The sequence below is a fragment of the Oncorhynchus masou genome, chromosome 5 (genome assembly GCF_036934945.1).
Source record: "Oncorhynchus masou masou isolate Uvic2021 chromosome 5, UVic_Omas_1.1, whole genome shotgun sequence".
NCBI lineage: Eukaryota > Metazoa > Chordata > Actinopteri > Salmoniformes > Salmonidae > Oncorhynchus > Oncorhynchus masou.
Genome location: NC_088216.1, coordinates 31001869 through 31023541, shown reverse-complemented (window position 1 = coordinate 31023541; position 21673 = coordinate 31001869). Strand labels below are relative to the sequence as shown.

At 42.2% G+C, this 21673-nt stretch overlaps 1 protein-coding gene across 1 annotated transcript in view; it reads right to left on the bottom strand.

The window, feature by feature from the left end:
- Positions 1-21673, bottom strand: part of LOC135539410 (striatin-like) — an 80186-nt gene that overhangs the window by 8071 nt on the left and 50442 nt on the right. The window contains 7 exon segments of the mRNA XM_064965282.1: positions 2745-2881; positions 3172-3258; positions 3261-3314; positions 5056-5166; positions 7796-7955; positions 10380-10515; positions 10849-11019. Of these exon segments, the coding sequence (XP_064821354.1) occupies positions 2745-2881; positions 3172-3258; positions 3261-3314; positions 5056-5166; positions 7796-7955; positions 10380-10515; positions 10849-11019 (856 nt within the window).

Below are 21673 nucleotides of genomic sequence, written 5' to 3'. Positions count from 1 at the left end.
AATCGCAGTCCAGACCTACTGTCTTACAGCTGTTATTTGCTTGTTTTTTGTTTAGCTTTTTCAAAGCAAGCACTTATTATTAGGATTCAAGCCTAAGTGCTGTACAATAATGTTTCAGAAGGTATAGCAAGCTAGGGAGTCACTAGTTTTGACTTATTTATTTCAATTTACAAAAAGTCACTTCCGTGGTCACGCCAGACTTTAAAAAGGGTTGTTCCTGTTTGCAATGCAAGTTCAGTGGCGCTATGCTTTTCACAGAGTCTGCTAACTATGTCTGCAATGTGCCTCTTGTGCTTGACCCCGGTCACTGCTTATCCTTTTAATTTCCTGCTTGTTCGAGCTGCAACATCTTAGTGTCTTAGTACAAACGTTAATGTTATCTAACGCACACAAATCCATTCCTATTTTGAGATGAGTGTGTCCATCATATAAATATAATTCTAACACTAAGGTGTCCTCCCACACTGGGTCCAACTGAGCAATATGACACTCAGTCTCTTCAACCACAACCTCAATTCTGCATGCTAGCTCTCCACTGCAATACAACCGCAGTTCACTTCACATTCAATTGATCTGGAGTGTGTATGTGCACTTATGTGCCTGTGTCTCTGTGTGCCTGAGTGTGAGTGTGTGTGTGTGTCAATAAAAGTGAAAGTCAAAGCCCATGCTAATCAGACTAGCCTGTTTAAATATTGACATTTTGAAAGCTTTGAAAAATAGTCTGGACCTTTAGATAAATACAGTTCATTCACATAAGTATTCAGACCCTTTACTCAGTACTTTGTTGAAGCATCTTTGTCAGCGATTACAGCCTTGAGTCTTCTTGGGTACGACGCTACAAGCTTGGCACACGTGTATTTGGGTATTTTCTGCAGATCCTCTCAAGCTCTGTCAGGTTGGATGGGGAGCATAGCTGCACAGCTATTTTCAGGACTCTCCAGAGATGTTTGATCAGGTTCAAGTCCGGGCTCTGGCTGGGCCACTCAAGGACATTGAGGCTCGTCTCGAAGCCACTCCTGTGTTGTCTTGGCTGCGTGTTTAGGCTCGGTGTCCTGTTGGAAGGTGAACCTGAGCACTCTGGAGTAGGTTATCAAGTACCTCTCTGTACTTTCCCTCGATGTTGACTAGTCTCCCAGTCCCTGCTGCATGATGCAAAAATGTCTAAAAACCTGTTTTCGCTTTGTCATTATGGGGTATTGTGTGTAGATTGGGATTTTTTATTTATTTAATCCATTTTAGAATAACGTAACAAAATGTGGAAAAGGTCAAGGAGTCTGAATACTTTCCGAAGGCACTGTATATGCCTTTCTACTTAGTGTTCTAGTTTAGAAGCTCAAAGTCTCTAAATCTAGCCAATCAATTTAGCTTTTTTACATGGAAATGTGAAGCAGTAGATATTTGCTGCACCGAGGGACCTAAGTGCTGAAAGAGTTGTCCATGGGGCTCCACAGGCTTTAGGTCATGTAGATAAATAGCTAATTTACCTGGGTGCGAACACGCCATATTTATATATACAGCAGAAAATGTCATCTGTGAATGCTGCTGCCCGCTGTTTGGTGGTGGTGCCCTTTGATCTGATTAGCTGAATGTTGTACTGTCTGTCAAAAGATTGCCATGTCCGTGCCGCCTGTTTTCCTTCATTTTGTTATGATTGCTGTGGTCATCACAGCCTCTCTCTCAACGTGATCAAGATGAAGGAGATGATTGTGGACTACAGGAAAAGGAGGACCGAGCACGCCACCATTCACATCTACGGGGCTGTAGTGGAGCAGATTGAGAGCTTCAAGTTCCTTGGTGTCGACATCACCAACAAACAAACAAACAAACAAACATGGTCCAGACACACCAAGACAGTGGTGAAGAGGGAATGACAAAACCTATTCCCCCACAAGAGACTGAAAATATTTGGCATGGGTCCTCAGATGCTCAAAAGGTTCAACAGCTGCACCATCGAAAGCATCACTGGTTGCATCACTGCTTGGTATGGCAACTGCTCGGCCTCTGACCGCAAGGCACTACAAAGGGTAGTGCGTACGGCCCAGTATGTCACCAAGCTTCCTGCCATCCAGGACCTCTATACCAGGCGACCCTATCGTCAAAGACAGCCACGCTGGCTACTGCACGGCAAGCGGTTCACAAGCACAAAGTCTAGGTCCAAGAGGCTTCTAAACAGCTAAAGCCATAAGATTCCTTAACATCAAATCAAATGGCTACCCAGACTATTTGACCCCCACTTTTACTCTGCTGCTACTCGCTGTTTATTATCTATGCATAGTCACTTTAATAACTCTACCTACATGTACATTTTACCTGAATTACCTCGACTAACCAGTGCCCCTGCACATTGACTTTGTACCGGTAACCCCCTGTATATAACCTCGCTATTGTTATTTTACTGCTGCTCTTTAATTATTTGTTACTTTTATTTCAAATTTTTTTGAAAGGTATTTTCTAAAAACTGCATTGTTGTAAGTATTTGGCGCATGTGACAAATAAAATTTGATACGTAAATAAAATTCCCTTTGGGACAATAAAGTGTTGTTTATGTCATAATAAAGGTTTTCATTAAGTTATTCATTCACTGCCAGCTGCCTTGCCATTGCATCTGGCAGTGGTTGGTGCCCAGTGTAAGGAAGGACTAACACAACTCAAATTGTAGACCAGGCTGTCGGCTTTCTTGGCCACGCCCCCCTTACTCCCCCTCACCCTCTCTTCCTTCCTTCCCTGCAGATGTAGGTACTCACGTCGTAGGCCAGGCTGTCTGCCTCATTGGCCACAGTGAGACCCGCCAGCTCGCCCAGGCCCAGCTCGCTCTCCGCCGCCTCGTCCGGCCCCATAATGAACGACTTCCCTGACGCGGGCGGAAACGTCATGGCCTCCACTGGGATGGATGGACGGACAGTGAGATAGATGGACAGACCAGACAAAATAGGCAAATGGACAGAACCAGACAAACAAATTAGACAGATACCAGAAAAGTAGGGAAAAATTAACAGACGGACAAACAGAAGACAAAACACTAAATGACTGCAACTGGTATTTGGGCCTATTAGATATTGTTGTGTAAAATTGTCAATTTGTAAATTTAATTATTTAGTCAATTGTGTATATTTGTAAATTGTGCACTCTCTAAATTCAAACCCTTTGGGGACAATTAAGCTCTTGTCTTACCTTCCTCGGGGTGGCCCACTTCGTGCTCGTTGAGCCTGGGGATGCTGGGCCGGGAGGGCGGTGTCACGGGGGGCTGCATGGAGGGAGGTCCTCGGCGTCTCGCAGGTTGGCCAGCATATCCTGCAGTTTGGACCGGTTAGGCCCTGGGAGGAGGAGGAGGAAGATGAGAAGAGGATCATGGAGAAGGAGTAGAGACAAAGAAGGAAAGAGAGGGAGGAAGGAGGAGGAAGAGAAGTAGCAGTATTCAGAGAGGATCAGGAAGGAAAAGAGTCAAAGAAAGAAGAGGGATAAGGAAGACGAGAAGAAGAGAATGGAAGGTCATCTTCTTAGAGTAGAAAGGCACGCAATCCTCATCTTAAATACCGTTGGGCAGGGGTCACTGGCTCTTTGGAGTTACTGTGTGCACAGGGTTTTGTACCAGCCCAGCACTACTAATCAGTTTCAAATAAACCACATTTTTCAGTCTGAACCATAATTAGTTGAATCAGGTGCATTAGTGCTGGTCTGGAACAAAAGACTGCACTCCAAGTAGCTCGGAGTTGGAGACCCATGCTGGAAGGCTGATTGAAAAAAATCTAAACATGATGCAGAGAATGGACAAGATAACAGGGTATTAATAAAGCATCACAAAGTAGCAGTGCTGATTAAGGATCAGTTTAGCTTTTTAGATAATCATTTATATGATTTTATGGACAGGGGGAACCTGATCCTAGCTCAGCGCTGCTACTCAGGGGCGGCAGATAGCCTAGTGGCTAGAATGTTGGGCCAGTAACTGAAATGTTGCTAGATCGAATCCCCGAGCTGACAAGGTAAACATCTGTTGTTCTGCCCCTGAACAAGGCAGTTACCACTGTTCCTAGGCCGTCATTGAAAATAAGAATTTGTTCTTAACTGACTTGCCTAGTTAAATAAAGGGACTTAAAAAATATATTTGTATTTATTTAAATACTCAGAAATTTTATAAGATTGAAGACACAAATAAGCAGATTGAAGAGCAGATCCATGGCTGATGCTTGGCGAAAGACGACTTCGTAGCTTGAACATAGAAATAACTCATAGAACAACAAAAGCTTAAGTTGGGAGGAAAGGAGAGCATTAAGTCACTGACACCGGCATACTTTCAGAGAAAATAAGATGTTGGAATGTTTGAAAAATACAGAGACAGAAAAAAGGAACCAGCACACATACAAAGACACAGGTGTAGCTGATAACCTATGGCATAATAAAGACAGGTACAAACACGACGAAGCGGGATGGAATGTCTCAAGTGTCAGATGGTGCAACCATAGACATAGAATTACTAGAAGGGGCACGCCCATTCAAGACAATGAGGCCATAATGGGTAAGCCATTTCACTCATACTGAGTGTACCCGCGAGGGTGCAGTCAAATTGCTGTGGTCTGATGGGCTATGCCCTTTTTAGTAATTATATTTCTATGGATGCAACTTAAAACAGCAATGAGTAAGGTCGATACAGCGAGAGGGTTCGGAATGCAGCACAGTGCACTTTTCTTTTAGTGAATGTGGTTATAGTGATTGATCACTTACAAGAGCGATCAAATTGTCCTGCGCGGTTCTGAGCACTGTGAGGAGAGGCAGTGATTGCAATCCCATTAAAATGTTAACATACAAACATGTACGCGCGGAACCACACACACAAACATGGTGAAGGTGGTACTAGATGGCCGAAATAGAGCGCCAAAACGAAGAGATGGCAGGAATAGTGTATCTAACGTGCTTAACGTGTCTGTTAAATATAATTTTTGCATGTTATAGTTGAGAGAGAGAGAGAGAGAGAGAGAGAGAGAGAGAGAGACTCTTATCACCAGGACAAGGAGAAAGGAAGCAATGGCGAGAAAGAAAGGGGAGGCCTGACAGACTTACTCTTCACCCCCTTTTTGCCCTTGCGCTCCTTCCTGTACTGCTCCTTGAGTTGGGCTATGAGGCCCTGGTCCACGTCCCAGGCCTCGGGCATGGGGCACTGCTCTTCCTTCTCTACACCCGAAGGAAGGGGTTGGGGGAAGGGGGGGGGGCAGAAACCGAGAAGCCGGTCAGTGTCCAGAACTTTCTATTGAACCAGACCAAACAAAACTCAAATCCAAAGTGTTATGAAATTAAAAGGTGGTTCAAGTGAAGATGGCCCCTTTAATCCTTATATATGTATATATAGCCTGTAAAATGTATTTCAGAGACACTTGCCTACAACCCCCCCCCGAGTGTATTAACCCTATTGGAGCAGTGGTTAGCGAGTTTGCCTACGAGCAGGGAGATCTGGGTTTGAGACCGGCAATGTATAGTATGTTGCATTATTGCCATTTGCTGCAGTATGCAAAAAAGTGTGTGATGGAAATTCTTCCTGTAATACTCCCCCCACCCCACCACCGAGAGCCCCACGTTTATGTTTTCTACAGGCCTTCGGGCCTCTCTCAAAGCACATGTAGGGGGTGGTGATGTCAACACATAGGGGTCAGTCAGGAAGAGAATCGGTAAAATTCTCCTCATATGACAACAGACAGGGATGGAACAGGAGAATAGAGTCATGCCTGAGGGTTACCATCGCTGCGCCACTCGATATGGAAACACAAATGCACAAAACTGCCATTCAACAAAGGATTCGGGGAGGGGGGGGGGTTGTAGAAAAGAGCCAGATTGGCTTCCGACAAAAAAAAAATACAGCTGACATCAAATGCTGAATTTGATAGCCGGCAGCAATCCAGATTTTTTTTGCGTTAATGTATTCAAAAATATTCATGTCAAAGAAAGCTGTGTCCAGCCAAATAAGGTGACAACAAAGCATATGGTGAACAGCCGTCATGCCTCACTCAGTCTCTGCAAGGCTTTGTCCTTTGTGCCGTAACGTCGACAACAGCATAACATGCTAATTGCTAATGTGAAGACAATGCAAATATAACATACAATATAACATTCAACAATACTCCATGTTTTGAAATGTTCTATATATTAAAAGCAGCAACCATGTAGGTTTTATAGTGTGATCTGGCTAAAGAACTAAAAACACAACATAATGTATTTCAACAAAAAAAGTCAAATTATGTGGGGGACCTGTATCTATACCTGTATCTATACCTATAAGCATATCACTATTCCTAATTTCAGATGCAGGCATGATCATACATGGTCCATAGGGCTCAGATCAAAAATAGTGCACCATATAGGGAATAGGGTGCCATTAGGACATACCCTCTTGTTCTTTTGCACCCCAGTATCACTACTTGCAAATCATCATCTGCATATCTATCACTCCAGTATTAATGCTACACTGTAATTATTTTCATCTCTATGGCCTATTTATTGCCTACCTCCCTACATTTGCACACACTGTAATAGATCTTTCTAATTGTCTTTTCTGTTGTGTTATTGACTGTACGTTTGTTTCTGTGTAACTCTGTGTTGTTGTTGTTTGTCGCACTGCTTTGCTTTTTGGCCAGGTCGCAGTTGTAAATGAGAACGTGTTCTCAACTGGCCTACCTGGTTAAATAAAGGTGAAAAAAATATATATCTGTAGTGGCAGTGTGTGGGATCAAGCGGAGGAGATGAACACTTGAGAGCACAGAGCTGCTGATGACAACTCTGTTTCATAACTGATCAGCGAAGCGCCTCGCTGCCGCTTGACCTTTTAATTACCATCCATCCATCTAGCCGTCCTTTGCTGTGTGTTCAGCTCATGGCTTCAATTATGGTTAACAGAGGAAATGCAATCAACTCAGTTTCGCATGCAAGCTGACCTAATTATCCCAATAACACAAGAATAGTCTTTAAAAAAAGATTTTGTCACCATTATTTACATGAACTACTATTGAATTATAGTATATATAAAAATAAATGGATTGTCAACATCTAGTCAGTGGGTCAATGCATCACAGACAATTGGTCATTTGTTGTGGCTGTGTTCTAATGTCTACACTAGCATATTATTTAGTAATTACTATGAACATAGTATGCATATTGGAAGATCGCCTATGCCTTCAACTGGATCCCTCTGGCTTCCTCTGTCACACAACCAGCGACGCCACATCATCTGTTCCTCTCTGACTGCTGCCTGACCTGTGACAAGCGGACTCACTGATTGCGTGGGAATGCCCTTGGTCATTGAGTGGAGATAAACACAAGGCATTGCTAGGTGATGGGAGTGAAGGGGCTCCCTGTCAACTAAAGGGGATAATGGAGCCATAGTAGCCAGGTGGCCAGCTGTGTCTTTGTGTGAAGACTAGGACAGAGAATACAGGGTTCTGTGTGAGTGGGCGATTGAGGGATGGGTAGGTCCCCTCAGTGGGGACTGTTCTGTGGAGCTAGAGCAGGAAACCGTGTTACACTCAATGTTCTTTTGACCCAACTGTCCCTGCTATGGCCCACTCGTCCTCCCTTTGGTCTACTGTCCTCTTTCTATGGCCCTCCTGTCCCTTTTGTGCTCTCGTGTGCTGAGAATAAATGTCAGTCCCCACTTACTTGCACACTATAGTCCTACTATGGCCAACATTTCCCCTTCACTGTTGACTAGGCCTACTAATAGACCCACTGCCCCCAATAAGTTACTTTGGCCCACATGTAAACGTTACCATTTTAGTTTGAGTGTTCATCAAACAACCAACCAAGCCCCCCTCACCCCAGTCTCCTCTGTCTTCGGCACTCCGGACATCGGGCGAGCCGTCCATCTCATCTGGGCTGGCCAGGAAGTCAAAGCCCTTCAGGGCCTCCTCCGTGTCCTGGTCGTCACTCATGTCCGAGGATGAGGAGGGGGACGAAGACGTCTTCTTCCTCACCATCTGTGGAAGACAGAGAGGGTTGAAGAGACAGAGAGGGGGTCTGAGTGACTGAATGAGTTGAGTGAAAGTGTAGGTCTGAATGAGTAGGGTGTCCAATCAAAAACGGGTCAAAAACGAAGGAAATTGCATTGCATAAACTAGGCTGGATTCTGAGCAAGAATTAAGGCTACAGGTTACCCTACAAGCTCACTTTCCCGTTGAACTTGTCATCATATTTCTTCAATCCGCAGGACAAAAAACAATATATACCAGTTGAAGTCAGAAGTTTACATACACCTTAGCCAAATACATTTAAACACTGTTTCACAATTCCTGACATTAAATCCTAGTAAAAATTCCCTGACTTAGGTCAGTTAGGATCACCACTTTATTTTAAGAATGTGAAATGTCAAATAATAGTAGAGATAATGATTTATTTCAGCTTTTATTTCTTTCATCACATTCCAAGTGAGTCAGAAGTTTACATACACTCAATTAGTATTTGTTAGCATTGCCTTCAAATTGTTTAACTTGGGTCAAATGTTTTGGGTATCCTTCCACAAACTTCCCACAATAAATTGGGTGAATTTTGGCCCATTCTCCTGATAGAGCTGATAGAGTCAGGTTTGTATGCCTCCTTGCTCGCACACGCTTTTTCAGATCTGCCCACAAATTTTCTATGGGATTGAGGTCAGGGCTTTGTAATGGCCACTCCAATACCTTGACTTTGTTGTCCTTTTGTTGCCATTTTGCCACAACTTTGGAAGTATGCTTGTCCATTTGGAAGACCCATTTGTGACCAAGCTTTAACTTCCTGACTCATGTCTTGAGATGTTGCTTCAATATATCCACATAATTTTCCATCCTCATGATGCCATCCATTTTGTGAAGTGCACCAGTCCCACCTGCAGCAAAGCACCCCCACAACATGATGCTACCACACCCGTGCTTCACGGTTGGGATGGTGTTCTTCAGCTTGCAAGCATCCCCCTTTTTCCTCCAAACATAACGATGGTCATTATGACCAAACAGTTCTATTTTTGTTTCATCAGACCAGAGGACATTTTGTAGAAATGTCCCCATGTGCAGTTGCAAACCGTAGTCTGGCTTTTTTATGGCTGTTTTGGAGCAGTGGCTTCTTCCTTGCTGGGCAGCCTTTCAGGTTATGGCGATAGAAGACTTGTTTTACTGTGGAGGTTGATACTTTTGTACCTGTTTCCACCAGCATCTTCACAAGATCCTTTGATGTTGTTCTGGGATTGATTTGCACTTTTCGCACCAACGTATGTTCATCTCCAGGAGACAGAAAGCATCTCCTTCCTGAGCGGTGTGACGGCTGCGTGATCCCATGGTGTTTATACTTGCATACTATTGTTTGTGCAGATGAACTTGGTACCTTCAGGCGTTTGGAAATTGCTCCCAAGGATAAACCAGACTTGTGGAGGTCTACATTTTTTCCCCCAGAGGTCTTAGCTGATTTCTTTTGATTTTCCCATGATGTCAAGCAAAGATGCACTGAGTTTGAAGGTAGGCCTTGAAATACATCCACAGGTACCACCAGTTGACTCAAATTATGTAAATTAGCTTCTAAAGCCATGAAAAATTACTTGTGTCATGCACAAAGTAGATGTTCTAACCGACTTACCTAATTATAGTTTGTTAACAAGAAATGTGTTGTGTGGTTGAAAATCTAGTGTTAATGACTCCAACCTAAGTGTATTTAAACTTCCGACTTCAACTGTAGGTAAGATGTATATCGATTTTGAGACATGACATGTAGTATTTTCATATTGTAATATACACTTTCGTATTCATTTGAAATTCCTGTTCCTGTTTAAAGATTTCTCACAAAAACTAGCTGCTCTGAATTGTCAATGGAGCTTATACCAAGCATTTTCTTTTAAAAGCCTTTTACATTTAATTCAGCTCGTGTCATGGTAACTTCGCTTTTTGTAACCCACAGAAAGAACTTAGGAGATGACGACCACAAAATGTAAAATCCTCAAAAGTTAAGAGAAACCTGCACCACTATGTCAACACTGATTGGTGCTTATTATCGGATGTATTTGGATACGAACTCGAACTTTTTGAATAGAATGTTAATATGTTAGAGGAAGACCCACTGAATGATTCAGAACACGAATCATATTTGTCTTGGTAAAATGTATTTTGTAACATAAGTGAAATTGTATCACTTAATTTCATCACCACCCTAGAATGAAGTACAAGGAATGAGCCAACATGGCTTGTGACTGCTACTGGTTCTCCTTGACTGTTATTGCTGCCTGTCGCTAATTCAATAGGGTTCCGGCTGTTACTCTATTGTTGTAGCCATTGCTAATGATATCGCTAATGGCTAATTAGAATTGCCCCACGAAGAAGCCCAAGTCACATCATGAATGTGTGTGTGTGTATGTATAAGAGTGTTTGTGTGTCCTTGCTTACAGTGGCCAAGTTCATAATGGTCTTGTCCCTCCCTTCGCTGTCTTCCTCGTCCTCCTCGTCGCTAAACTCGGCGGCGGCGCTTTCTATGAACTTGAATGCCTCAAGGACTGTGGCCGAGTCAGACATGTCAGGTTTACTGATGGAGAGAACAGAGAGAAAGTGAGACAGATGTTAGTGAGAACACAAAAACAATGCAGGACTTCTACACTTGCAGTTTCTTACTGGATTTCCTTGAAGAATGCTAGTTATCCATTAGTGATAGCATTAGCAATGGCTATGTCAATAGCATTAGCTACAACAATAGCATTAGCTACAACAGCAATAGCTACAACAACAGCATTAGCAATAGATATAACAATAGCATTAGCAATAGCTACAACAATAGCATTAGTGATAGCAATACATTTAGGCCAACTACAATAACAGCATTGAGCAATAACAGCAGCAATAGTCATTAGCAGTTGCTCACCTGATCATGCCGCTGTCCTTCAGCAAAGATGGCTCAGTGCCGTTCACCATGGGTTCCGGTTTCCTGTCCGACGGCCTCTCTCCGGAGTCTCCAGCCAGGCCCAGCAGTGCTCTGACCCTCTGGGACTTCACATCCAAGATGGTGTCCGTGTAGCCCACCTCCTGAAGGTACCTGGAGGAGTGGAGAAAGTGTTCCGGGACAGATTGGCTAATAATTTGGAGATTTTGTGCGTAGAGGGATAACTGTCTTTAAGCACTGATCTAGGACCAGCTCTAAATCCTAGGTGCAACTTCCATCTACTCTAGTTTTCACATAACATTGCAGAAGCGACATGACTATATTATATATTAGTCATATTTTTACGACTGCTTATGATATATGGTGTGTCACGCTAATCACTGTGAATTAGGTTTCAAAACAGACGATGAGAGTCAAGATTAAAGGGATAAAATTACACTTGAAAGTGTTTCTAAAACTATTTTCATTAAAATGTAAGTACAGTTATTTGGAGTTAACTGTTTTTAAAGTGGAGTTCCTGGTGTGTTAGTCAGACGGAATAGAGCAGGACATTGACCATTTCAGGAGCAAGATGTAGTGGATTAGACAACAAAGAAAAAATCCTGGAGAAAAAAAAGTTTTGTTAAAGGCAAACAAGCTAGAACTAATCAATATGGCCTACTTTATTGGATACAATTCCTGAAGAAAACAAACATGTTCCTTTATATGCCATAGTGTCCAAAGAAAGCAATTGACTGAAAAACTATTCCCCTCCGAGCAGAAAAAAAAAAATCAGTTTTCAGTCACTGCACAACAAGGGAATTAAACAGTATTGGATAATGGAACCAATTAAAACCACACATGAATAGAATCTTAAGCCAACTTACAAACAACAACTTAATAAGATCAAATGCAACATTTCATTAAAGCTCTCCAAAACCACAACATACCTCACTCGGTAGGTAAAACCAAAATCAAGATGACACCCTTCTACCCTGATTCCTTCAAGACGCGCTTAAGTTTTGATGCTGATGCTCCAAGGTCGGAGGTTTTGATAAAACAGCGTCTTGTGCAAAGCTTTAACAGAACGAGGGAAGGGGGGAGAGGAGAAAAAAAAAGTTCCTCTCCGTCTCTTGCTGTACCAGCCTCTTCAGTTGCAGGAGCCCTGAATGCCCCGACACAATCCTCCATTCATGGGCTAACACCATCTCTGTCTCGGACACTGTGCTTCGTTACACAGACACACACCAGAGACAATACACACACAACACACACACACTTCCTCTCAATGAGACGCTGCATTCACATTCCTTCATCCAAGCACGTCATCCAAGGATAATACAATTTAGTGCCCAGATGTATTGCTTGATCTATTTTGGCAATAAGCACATATTCTTGCTAACACAAGGCCTTAAATGCTGTAGGTATTGGAGCTATGTGCAACTTCTCAATGGGTAAAACTGCTCAGAACATGCACAGAGGAATGCAAATTAGCCAATACCACGTATTTAATATTAAAACAAGTTTTAGTTCAATTGTTGAGAAAACGTCAAATATTTTATTGACAGAAGTCAAGAATACGTGTAACAATGAATGCTGGACTATGTTCAAGATTCTGAAATTTACTTAGTCTATTTTATTATTTTAACTGTCTTTAGACTAGCTGCACTCCATGATTCTCTGCTCTGCCCTCTTCCCATCGCTCTTCTCTATTCCCCCCCCTATTCTTTCTCTCTTCTCTCTGTCAGGTAAGGTTCAGTGAGTTCATGGTTCTGATGGGGGGAGTGAGGGACCCTGTCCCTTGAGTGGTTCAGTGCCTGCCTGTAGCTGCCGCTCATGTCACTGTTTGCAACACACACAAGCAGACAGATACACACAAAGATATATACACACATCCTCTCTTATCCCATTTGAGGGTTTGGTTGCCATTTTGACACACAGATTATTTATATATATATATATATATTTATATATATATATATATATATATATATATTTATATATATATATACACACACACACACACACAGTGGGGCAAAAAAGTATTTAGTCAGCCACCAATTGTGCAAGTTCTACCACTTAAAAAGATGAGGCCTGTAATTTTCATCATAGGTACACTTCAACTATGACAGATAAAACAAGAAAAAAAATCCAGAAAATCACATTGTAGGATTTTGAATGAATTTATTTGCAAATTATGGTGGAAAATAAGTATTTGGTGACCTACAAACAAGCAAGATTTCTGGCTCTCACAGACCTGTAACTTCTTCTTTAAGAGGCTACTTTGTCCTCCACTTGTTACCTGTATTAATGGCACCTGTTTGAACTTGTTATCAGTATAAAAGACACCTGTCCACAACCACAAACAGTCACACTCCTAACTCCACTATGGCCAAGACCGAAGAGCTGTCAAAGGACACCAGAAACTAAATTGTAGACCTGCACCAGGCTGGGAAGACTGAATCTGCAATAGGTAAGCAGCTTGGTTTGACAAAATCAGCTGTGGGAGCAATTATTAGGAAATGGAAGACATACAAGACCACTGATAATCTCCCTCGATCTGGGGCTCCACGTAAGATCTCACCCAGTGGGGTCAAAATGATCACAAGAACGGTGAGCAAAAATCCCAGAACCACACGGGGGGACCTAGTGAATGACCTGCAGAGAGCTGGGACCAAAGTAACAAAGCCTACCATCAGTAACACACTACGCCGCCAGGGACTCAAATCCTGCAGTGCCAGACTTGTCCCCTTGCTTAAGCCAGTACATGTCCAAGCCAGTCTGAAGTTTGCTAGAGAGCATTTGGATGATCCAGAAAAAGATTGGGAGAATGTCATATGGTCAGATGAAACCAAAATGGAACTTTTGGGCAAAAACTCAACTCGTCATGTTTGGAGGACAAAGAACTTGCATCCAAAGATCACCATACCTACTGTGAAGCATGGGGGTGGAAACATCCTGCTTTGGGGCTGTTTTTCTGCAAAGGGACCAGGATGACTGATCCGTGTAAAGGAAAGAATGAATGGGGCCATGTATCGTGAGATTGAGTGAAAACCTCCTTCCACCAGCAAGGGCATTGAAGATGAAACGTGGCTGGTTCTTTCAGCATGACAATGATCCCAAACACACCGCCCGGGCAACGAAGGAGTGGCTTTGTAAGAAGCATTTCAAGGTCCTGGAGTGGCCTAGCCAGTCTCCAGATCTCAACCACATAGAAAATCTTTGGAGGGAGTTGAAAGTCCGTGTTGCCCAGCAACAGCCCCAAAACATCACTGCTCTAGAGGAGATCTGCATGGAGGAATGGGCCAAAATATCAGCAACAGTGTGTGAAAACCTTGTGAAGACTTACAGAAATCGTTTGACCTCTGTCATTGCCAACAAATGGTATATAACAAAGTATTGATATAAACTTTTGTTATTGACCAAATACTTATTTTCCACCATAATTTGCAAATAAATTCTTTAAAAATCCTACAATGTGATTTTCTGCAATTTTTTTCCGAATTTGTCTGTCATAGTTGATGTGCACCTATGATGAAATTTACAGGCCTCTCATCTTTTTAAGTGGGAGAACTTGCATAATTGGTGGCTGACTAAATACTTTTTTGCGCCACTGTATATATACACACACACACAACACACACACACACACACACACACACGCACACACACACACACACACACACACGCACACACACACACACACACACGCACACACACAAACACACAAAATCTTGGCCAAAAGTTTTGAGAATGACACAAATATTAATTTTCAAAGTCTGCTGCCTCAGTTTGTATGATGGCAATTATACTCCAGAATGATATGAAGAGTGATCAGATGAATTGCAATTAATTGCTAAGTCCCTCTTTGCCATGCAAATGATCTGAATCCCCAAAAACATTTCCACTGCATTTCAGCCCTGCCACAAAAGGACCAGCTGACATCATGTCAGTGATTCTCTCGTTATCACAAGTGTGAGTGTTGACGAGGACAAGGCTGGAGATCACTCTGTCATGCTGATTGAGTTCGAATAACAGACTGGAAGCTACAAAAGGAAGGTGGTGCTTGGAATCATTGTTCTTCCTCTGTCAATCATGGTTACCTTCAAGGAAACACGTGACATCATCATTGCTTTGCACAAAAAGGGCTTCACATGCAAGGATATTGCTGCCAATAAGATTGCACCTAAATCAACCATTTTAACAGATCATCAAGAACTTCAAGGAGAGCAGTTCAATTGTTGTGATAAAGGCTTCAGGGCGCCCAAGAAAGTCCAGCAAGCGCCAGGACTGTCTCCTAAAGTTGATTCAGTTGCGGGATCGGGGCACCATCAGTACAGAGCTTGCTCAGGAATGGCAGCAGGCAGGTGTAAGTGCATCTGCACGCACAGTGAGGCAAAGACTTTTGGAGGATGGCCTGGTGTCAAGAATGGCAGCAAAGAAGCCACTTCTCTCTAGGAAAAACATCAGGGACAGGCTGATATTCTGCAAAAGGTACAGGGATTGGACTGCTGAAGACTGGTGTAAAGTCATTTTCTCTGAGGAATCCCCTTTCCGATTGTTTGAGGCATCCGGAAAAAAGCCTGTCCGGAGAAGACAAGGTGAGCGTCATGCCAACAGTGTCATGCCAACAGTGTCATGCCAACAGTAAAGCATCCTGAGACCATTCATGTGTGGGGTTGCTTCTCAGCCAAGGGAGTGGGCTCACTCACAATTTTGCCTAAGAACACAGCCATGAATAAAGAATGGTACCAACACATCCTCTGAGAGCAACTTTTCCCAACCATCCAGGAACAGTTTGGTGACGAACAATCCCTTTTCCAGCATGATGGATCACCTTGCCATAAGGCAAAAATTATAACTAAGTGGCTCGGGGAACAAAACATTGATATTTTGGGTCCATGGCCAGGAAACTCCCCAGACCTTGAGAACTTGTGGTTAAGCCTCAAGAGGAGGGTGGACAAACAAAACCCCACAAATTCTGACAAACTCCAAGCATTGATTATGCAAGAATGGGCTGCCAACAGTCAGGATGTGGTCCAGAAGTTAATTGACAGCATGCCAGGGTGGATTGCAGAGGTCTTTAAAAAGAAGGTCATCGACAAATATTGACTCTTTGCATCAACTTCATGTAATTGTCAATAAAAAAGCCTTTGACACTTATGAAATGCTTGTAATTATACTTCAGCATTCCATAGTAACATCTGACAAAAATATCTAGCAGCAAACGTTGTGGAAATTAATATTTGTGTCATTCTCAAAACTTCTGGCCACGACTGTACACGGTTTGTTCTGCAGCCCATGTCAGTGAGACCGGAGTAATATCGACAAGAAGAACCCTGTTACATAGCGTGGGCTGGCGAGATGAGATTAGGGTTGGGGTCTGCGTGGACTATCTGCTGTGCTGTATGTGAGTGTCTGTGTGTAACAGTGCTCTGACATGTGAAATCAATGACCACTCTGTGGAACCGAGATGTGGCCACGCCATGTGTGCTGCTGCTGTTGGTGTGCTCTACGAGTTGTGTGAATCATGAAAAGGCATAGCAGAGAGAGTGAGAGAGAGGATTGTGTGTGTGTGTGTGTGTAGTCACTGTGTTAGGAGTTGCAGTGCTAACCCTAGTCTGTACTTCCATAGATTGTACTGTGTGTGGATGGCTGGGATAATACAAGTGGATGATTCTGCAATGGATGAGCAAAGACACACACACTTCTCTCATTGCTCCATCACAGTATTGTCTGTTTATTCCTTTTTCTCTATATGTCTCATTCCTATGCACGCACGCGCACACACACACACACACACACACACACACACACACACACACAGACACAGTGACAGAAACATTACATATTTACCTGGTTTGTTTGAGATTAATAGTTAGCAATTAATAATCAAATCAAATTTATTTATATAGCCCTTCGTACATCAGCTGATATCTCAAAGTGCTGTACAGAAACCCAGCCTAAAACCCCAAACAGCAAGCAATGCAGGTGTAGAAGCACGGTGGTTAGGGAAAACTCCCTAGAAAGGCCAAAACCTAGGAAGAAACCGAGAGAGGAACCAGGCTATGTGGGGTGGCCAGGCCTCTTCTGGCTGTGCCGGAATACTTAACAAATAGGACATTTCTGCTCTGTTTAATTCTGTGTTTCTGTAAAGAACTGGTTTCCACTCTAGTTCCCTGCAGATAATCTTGGCGTATGGTCACTGGAGATGGCTTGAGCTGACAAATGAGTCAAAGACTGCATTACAGAGACAATGTGTTTTACTAGAGATAGCTTAGGAGTAGAACACTCCCTCATTGTCTCAAAATAATCATTGCATCTGGGAAACTAAGCCAGATTGGGGATAAGACAACTACCCATGTGGAGATAACGACAGGATAAACCCAGAGTGGTTTATGATGCTCCTTGGTCTGCATGAGGGGGGGGTTGAACCAACCCTAACTGAGCATTGTTAGTGTCAGCTATATATAGAACTCTGCATTTGTGTAAAGGTTAGGTTACTGGGTCCAACACTTAAGAGTGGAGGGTGTCGACCAGCCTCATTATTACAATAATTCATCGATACTAAATAAAGATGATTGTTTAAAGAAATGACCAAGTTTCTCTCAGAACTGAATTTCCACACCACTTTTAGCGATGAGGATGGGATCTCTGCAACTTCAACTGCTCCTGAAGATCTGGGTAAACTGTGCACAGGGGATCAGAAATTGGGATCTCCACAATTGGGAAAAACCACACTCATTATTGAGCAGCTGTACCCTCCTATGATCTGAAAGGTAGTGGGCATGGGTGGATACCAGAGTTCGGAGAGAGGTAGGCTTGGACAATGTATCAATAAGCAATTGGCATTATGAAGAGAGAAAAAATATTTAAAAAATAAAAGCCCCTGTTGAGGGTACGCTCAGAGCGAGTTCTTCCTTACGAGGGTCACAGCTCAGGTAACTAGCAGGACTGAGTTGTGTTGATAAGAATGTTCTTAAGTGAGGTATCCTTGGGATGGTTGTTAAATAGCCAGTTGAGGGCAACCAAAAGTCCAGCCCGTAGTACTGAATTGATCACAGTAGGACTGGTGAGGTTTGTGGGAATGAGGGACCAGAGCCTGGTGACACCTGAAAGGACACTGGCCCTGGTGAAGTCTAATTATAACGTGTTGTGTTTTTTAGTGTGTTAACAGGTATGCCCCGGGTTACTATTTTTAGGTGTTATGGTGCGTGTTTTGATCGTTTTCCTCATCTGTCTCATTCCCCTCTGTGTTTTTTTGTTTGTGTTTTCTGTGAATGTGAATTAAAGTGTGTGTGAGGGAAGTATGTTTTGGGAACAGTACTGTGTGAATGTGAATTAGAGTGTGTGTGAGGGAAGTATGTTTTGGGAACAGTACTGTGTGAATGTGAATTAGAGTGTGTGTGAGGGAAGTATGTTTTGGGAACAGTACTGTGTGAATGTGAATTAGAGTGTGTGTGAGGGAAGTATGTTTTGGGAACAGTAATGTGAATTAGAGTGTGTGTGAGGGAAGTATGTTTTGGGAACAGTACTGTGTGAATGTGAATTAGTGTGTGTGAGGGAAGTATGTTTTGGGAACAGTACTGTGTGAATGTGAATTAGAGTGTGTGTGAGGGAAGTATGTTTTGGGAACAGTACTGTGTGAATGTGAATTAGAGTGTGTGAGGGCAGAAATAAGTGTTAATCTTACATTAAGATAATAAGATATGTAGCGTTATCTTGGGGTCCGTTCAACACTGCCCATCATAGAATATCAGGGGGTGGTATTATTAAGTGCTAGATGTTATTTTAGAAAAAAGCTGCAAATCTATAATTTCTGGAAGTCTAGGAACCGTTGAGGATACGTGTGGAGCATTATTCCCATAAGGGTCCGGGAAATTGATATAACAAGGCTACAACAGCAATGGATCAAAGTTTTGGGTGGTAAGAGGCTATAGTATTGTGCCCACCTTTATGTGTTTTTTCCTTAAGAATTGGCTGATGTATGTTTACATTTGGGAATTACAAGTTAATCTTAAAATAACAGATGTTTAATGAGTGTGAAGCAGAGGTTGGTATTAATTGTGTTTAGTAATATTGATAAGGAGGATTGATGTAAACTTAAAGGGTGTTGACAGTATGTGAATGGTAATACAGTGCCTTGCAAAAGTATTCACCATCTTGGCGGTTTTCCTATTTTGTTTCATTACAACCTGTAATTTAAAATTATTTTTATTTGGATTTCATGTATTGGACATAGACAGAATAGTCCAAATTGGTGAAGTCAAATGAAAAAGATAACTAGTTAAAAATGATTACTATTTTTTAAACAAAGGAAAAGTGGTGCATGCATATGTATTCACACCTTTGCTATGAAGCCCCTAAATAAAGATATGGTGCAACCATTTACCTTCAGAAGTCACATAATTAGTTAAATAAAGTCCACCTGTGGGCAATCTAAGTGTCACATAATCGGTCACATGATCTCAGTATATTCCGTATGTTCTGAAAGGCCACAGAGACTGCAACAGCACTAAGCAAGGGGCACCACCAAGCAAGCGGCACTATGAAGACCAAGGAGCTCCCCAAACAGGTCAGCGACAAAGCTGTGGAGAAGGACAGATCAGGGTTGGGTTATCAAAAAATATCAGAAACTTTGAATATCCTATGGAGCACCATTAAATCCATTATTAAAAGATGAAAAGCATAAGGCACCACAACAGACCTGCCAAGAGAGGGCCACCCACCAAAACTCCACCCACCAAAACACAAGGATCAGAGAGGCAACAAAGAGACCAAAGATAACCCTGAAGGAGCTGCAAAGCTCCACAGCGGAGATTGGAGTATCTGTCCATAGGACAACTTTAAGCCGTACACTCCACAGTGCTGGGATTTATGAAAGAGTGGCCAGAAAAAAGCCTTTGCTTAAAATAAAAAAAATAAGCAAACACATTTGGTGTTCACCAAAAGGCATGTGGGAGACTCCCCAAACTTATGGAAGAAGGTACTCTGGTCAGATGAGACTAAAATTTAGCTATTTGGCCATCAAGGAAAATATTATGTCTGGCGCAAACCCAACACCTCTCATCACCCCGAGAATACCATCCAAGTTTTTCATCAACAGGGATTGGAAAACTGGTCAGAATTGAAGGAATGATTGGATGGCGCTAAATACAGGGAAATTCTTGAAGGAAACCTGTTTCAGTCTTCCAGAGGTTTGAGACTGGGGCAGAGGTTTACCTTCCACCAGGACAATGACCCCAAGCATACTGCTAAAGCAACACTCAAGTGGTTTAAGGGGAAACATTTAAATGTCTTGGAATAGTCAAAGAACAGACCTTAATCAAATTGAGAATCTGTGGTATGAATTAAAGATTGCTGTACACCAGCAGAACCCATCCAACTTGAAGGAGCTGAAGCAGTTTTGCCTTATCCCAGTGGCTAGATGTGCCAAGATTAGAGAGACATACCCCAAGAGACTTCCAGCTGTAATTGCTGCAAAATGTGGCTCTACAAAATATTGACTTTGGGGGGGTGAATAGTTATGCACACTCAAGTTCATTTTCTTTGTCTTATTTCTTGTTTGTTTCACAATAAAATATATTTTGCATCTTCAAAGTGGTAGGCATGTTGTGTAAATCAAATCATACAACCCCCCCAAATATCCATTTTAATTCCAGGTTGTTAGGCAACAAAATAAGAAAAAATGCCAAGGGGGTTGGGGGGTGAATACTTTCACAAGCCACTGTAGGTTATTAGTGGGGTTTTATAGCACTCGAATGAGACAAAATTGTAGTAATAAAAAGGTACAAGGTTAAATGAGGAGTAGAGGGATTGAGCCTTGAGATCATAAAACAAATTAGCTGTGGTTGAAGGTGAGCAGGCAGTGGCACATTTGAAGTAGAGGTATGAGTAACACTCTTTGACCATTTTTGATTATTGTTTCTTGGTTTTGTAGTTTTGGTGACACCAGTGAATTCGAGCAGGAAGTTAATGTATTCTATAATGATCATCTGTTTCCATTACATGGAAAGTAATTAAAGTAGATTGAAATAAGTATTGAATATTAAGCTGATAAGACAGCACCAACTTTGTGAAGGTTCTACATTTGTGAAAAAGTTTTCTATTATACTAAATTAATGCAACAGGTTAAATTGATAGTATTACCGGAAAGGGGCTCTGGGATTGTTTATTTTAGACTGGTCAATTCCACTTAATGGAACACGGTGTTATCGGATGTGTCTTGAATTGGATTCTTGCTTCCAGGACAGATGGAAGTCCAATACAGTATGTATGTTAATTAAGGGAGACGTGGGGACCACGTCTCAAACAACTTTTTATTAGATGCCTGTGATCAAATATGATTGATTCCTTATGCTGAGATATTGACTACTATGGTGGAAAAAATGCAAGATTATGTTATAATACTTTTATTGCATGAAATGGTTGTTTTATGCAACAGAATAGAGTATTCTATATATTGTGTGTGCCCTACTGAGGATGGCCCTCTGGGAGATAATACTGACAGGAGATTTAAGATGTCTTTTGGGTGATAAAACCTAAAGAGCATTCCAGAGCATGAGTTAATGTTTCTGTTCTATACTGTATCAGGGAGAGATGGTTCCAGTTTGGAGTCGCAGGGCCAGACACTGGTCTCTACACAATGAAAACTGTTGACACAGCAGATAAAGTCTGCTATGTATTACAGGTATCTTTCATACAGATCTTAACCTTGTGACACATTCTATATAATCGGTTGTTCGTCTTGTAGGTTGAAAGGGGTGTATCTTGGCTATAAAAGACCTTTGTACTTTTGTCGCGGGGCTCTCAACGAATCATCTGAGCG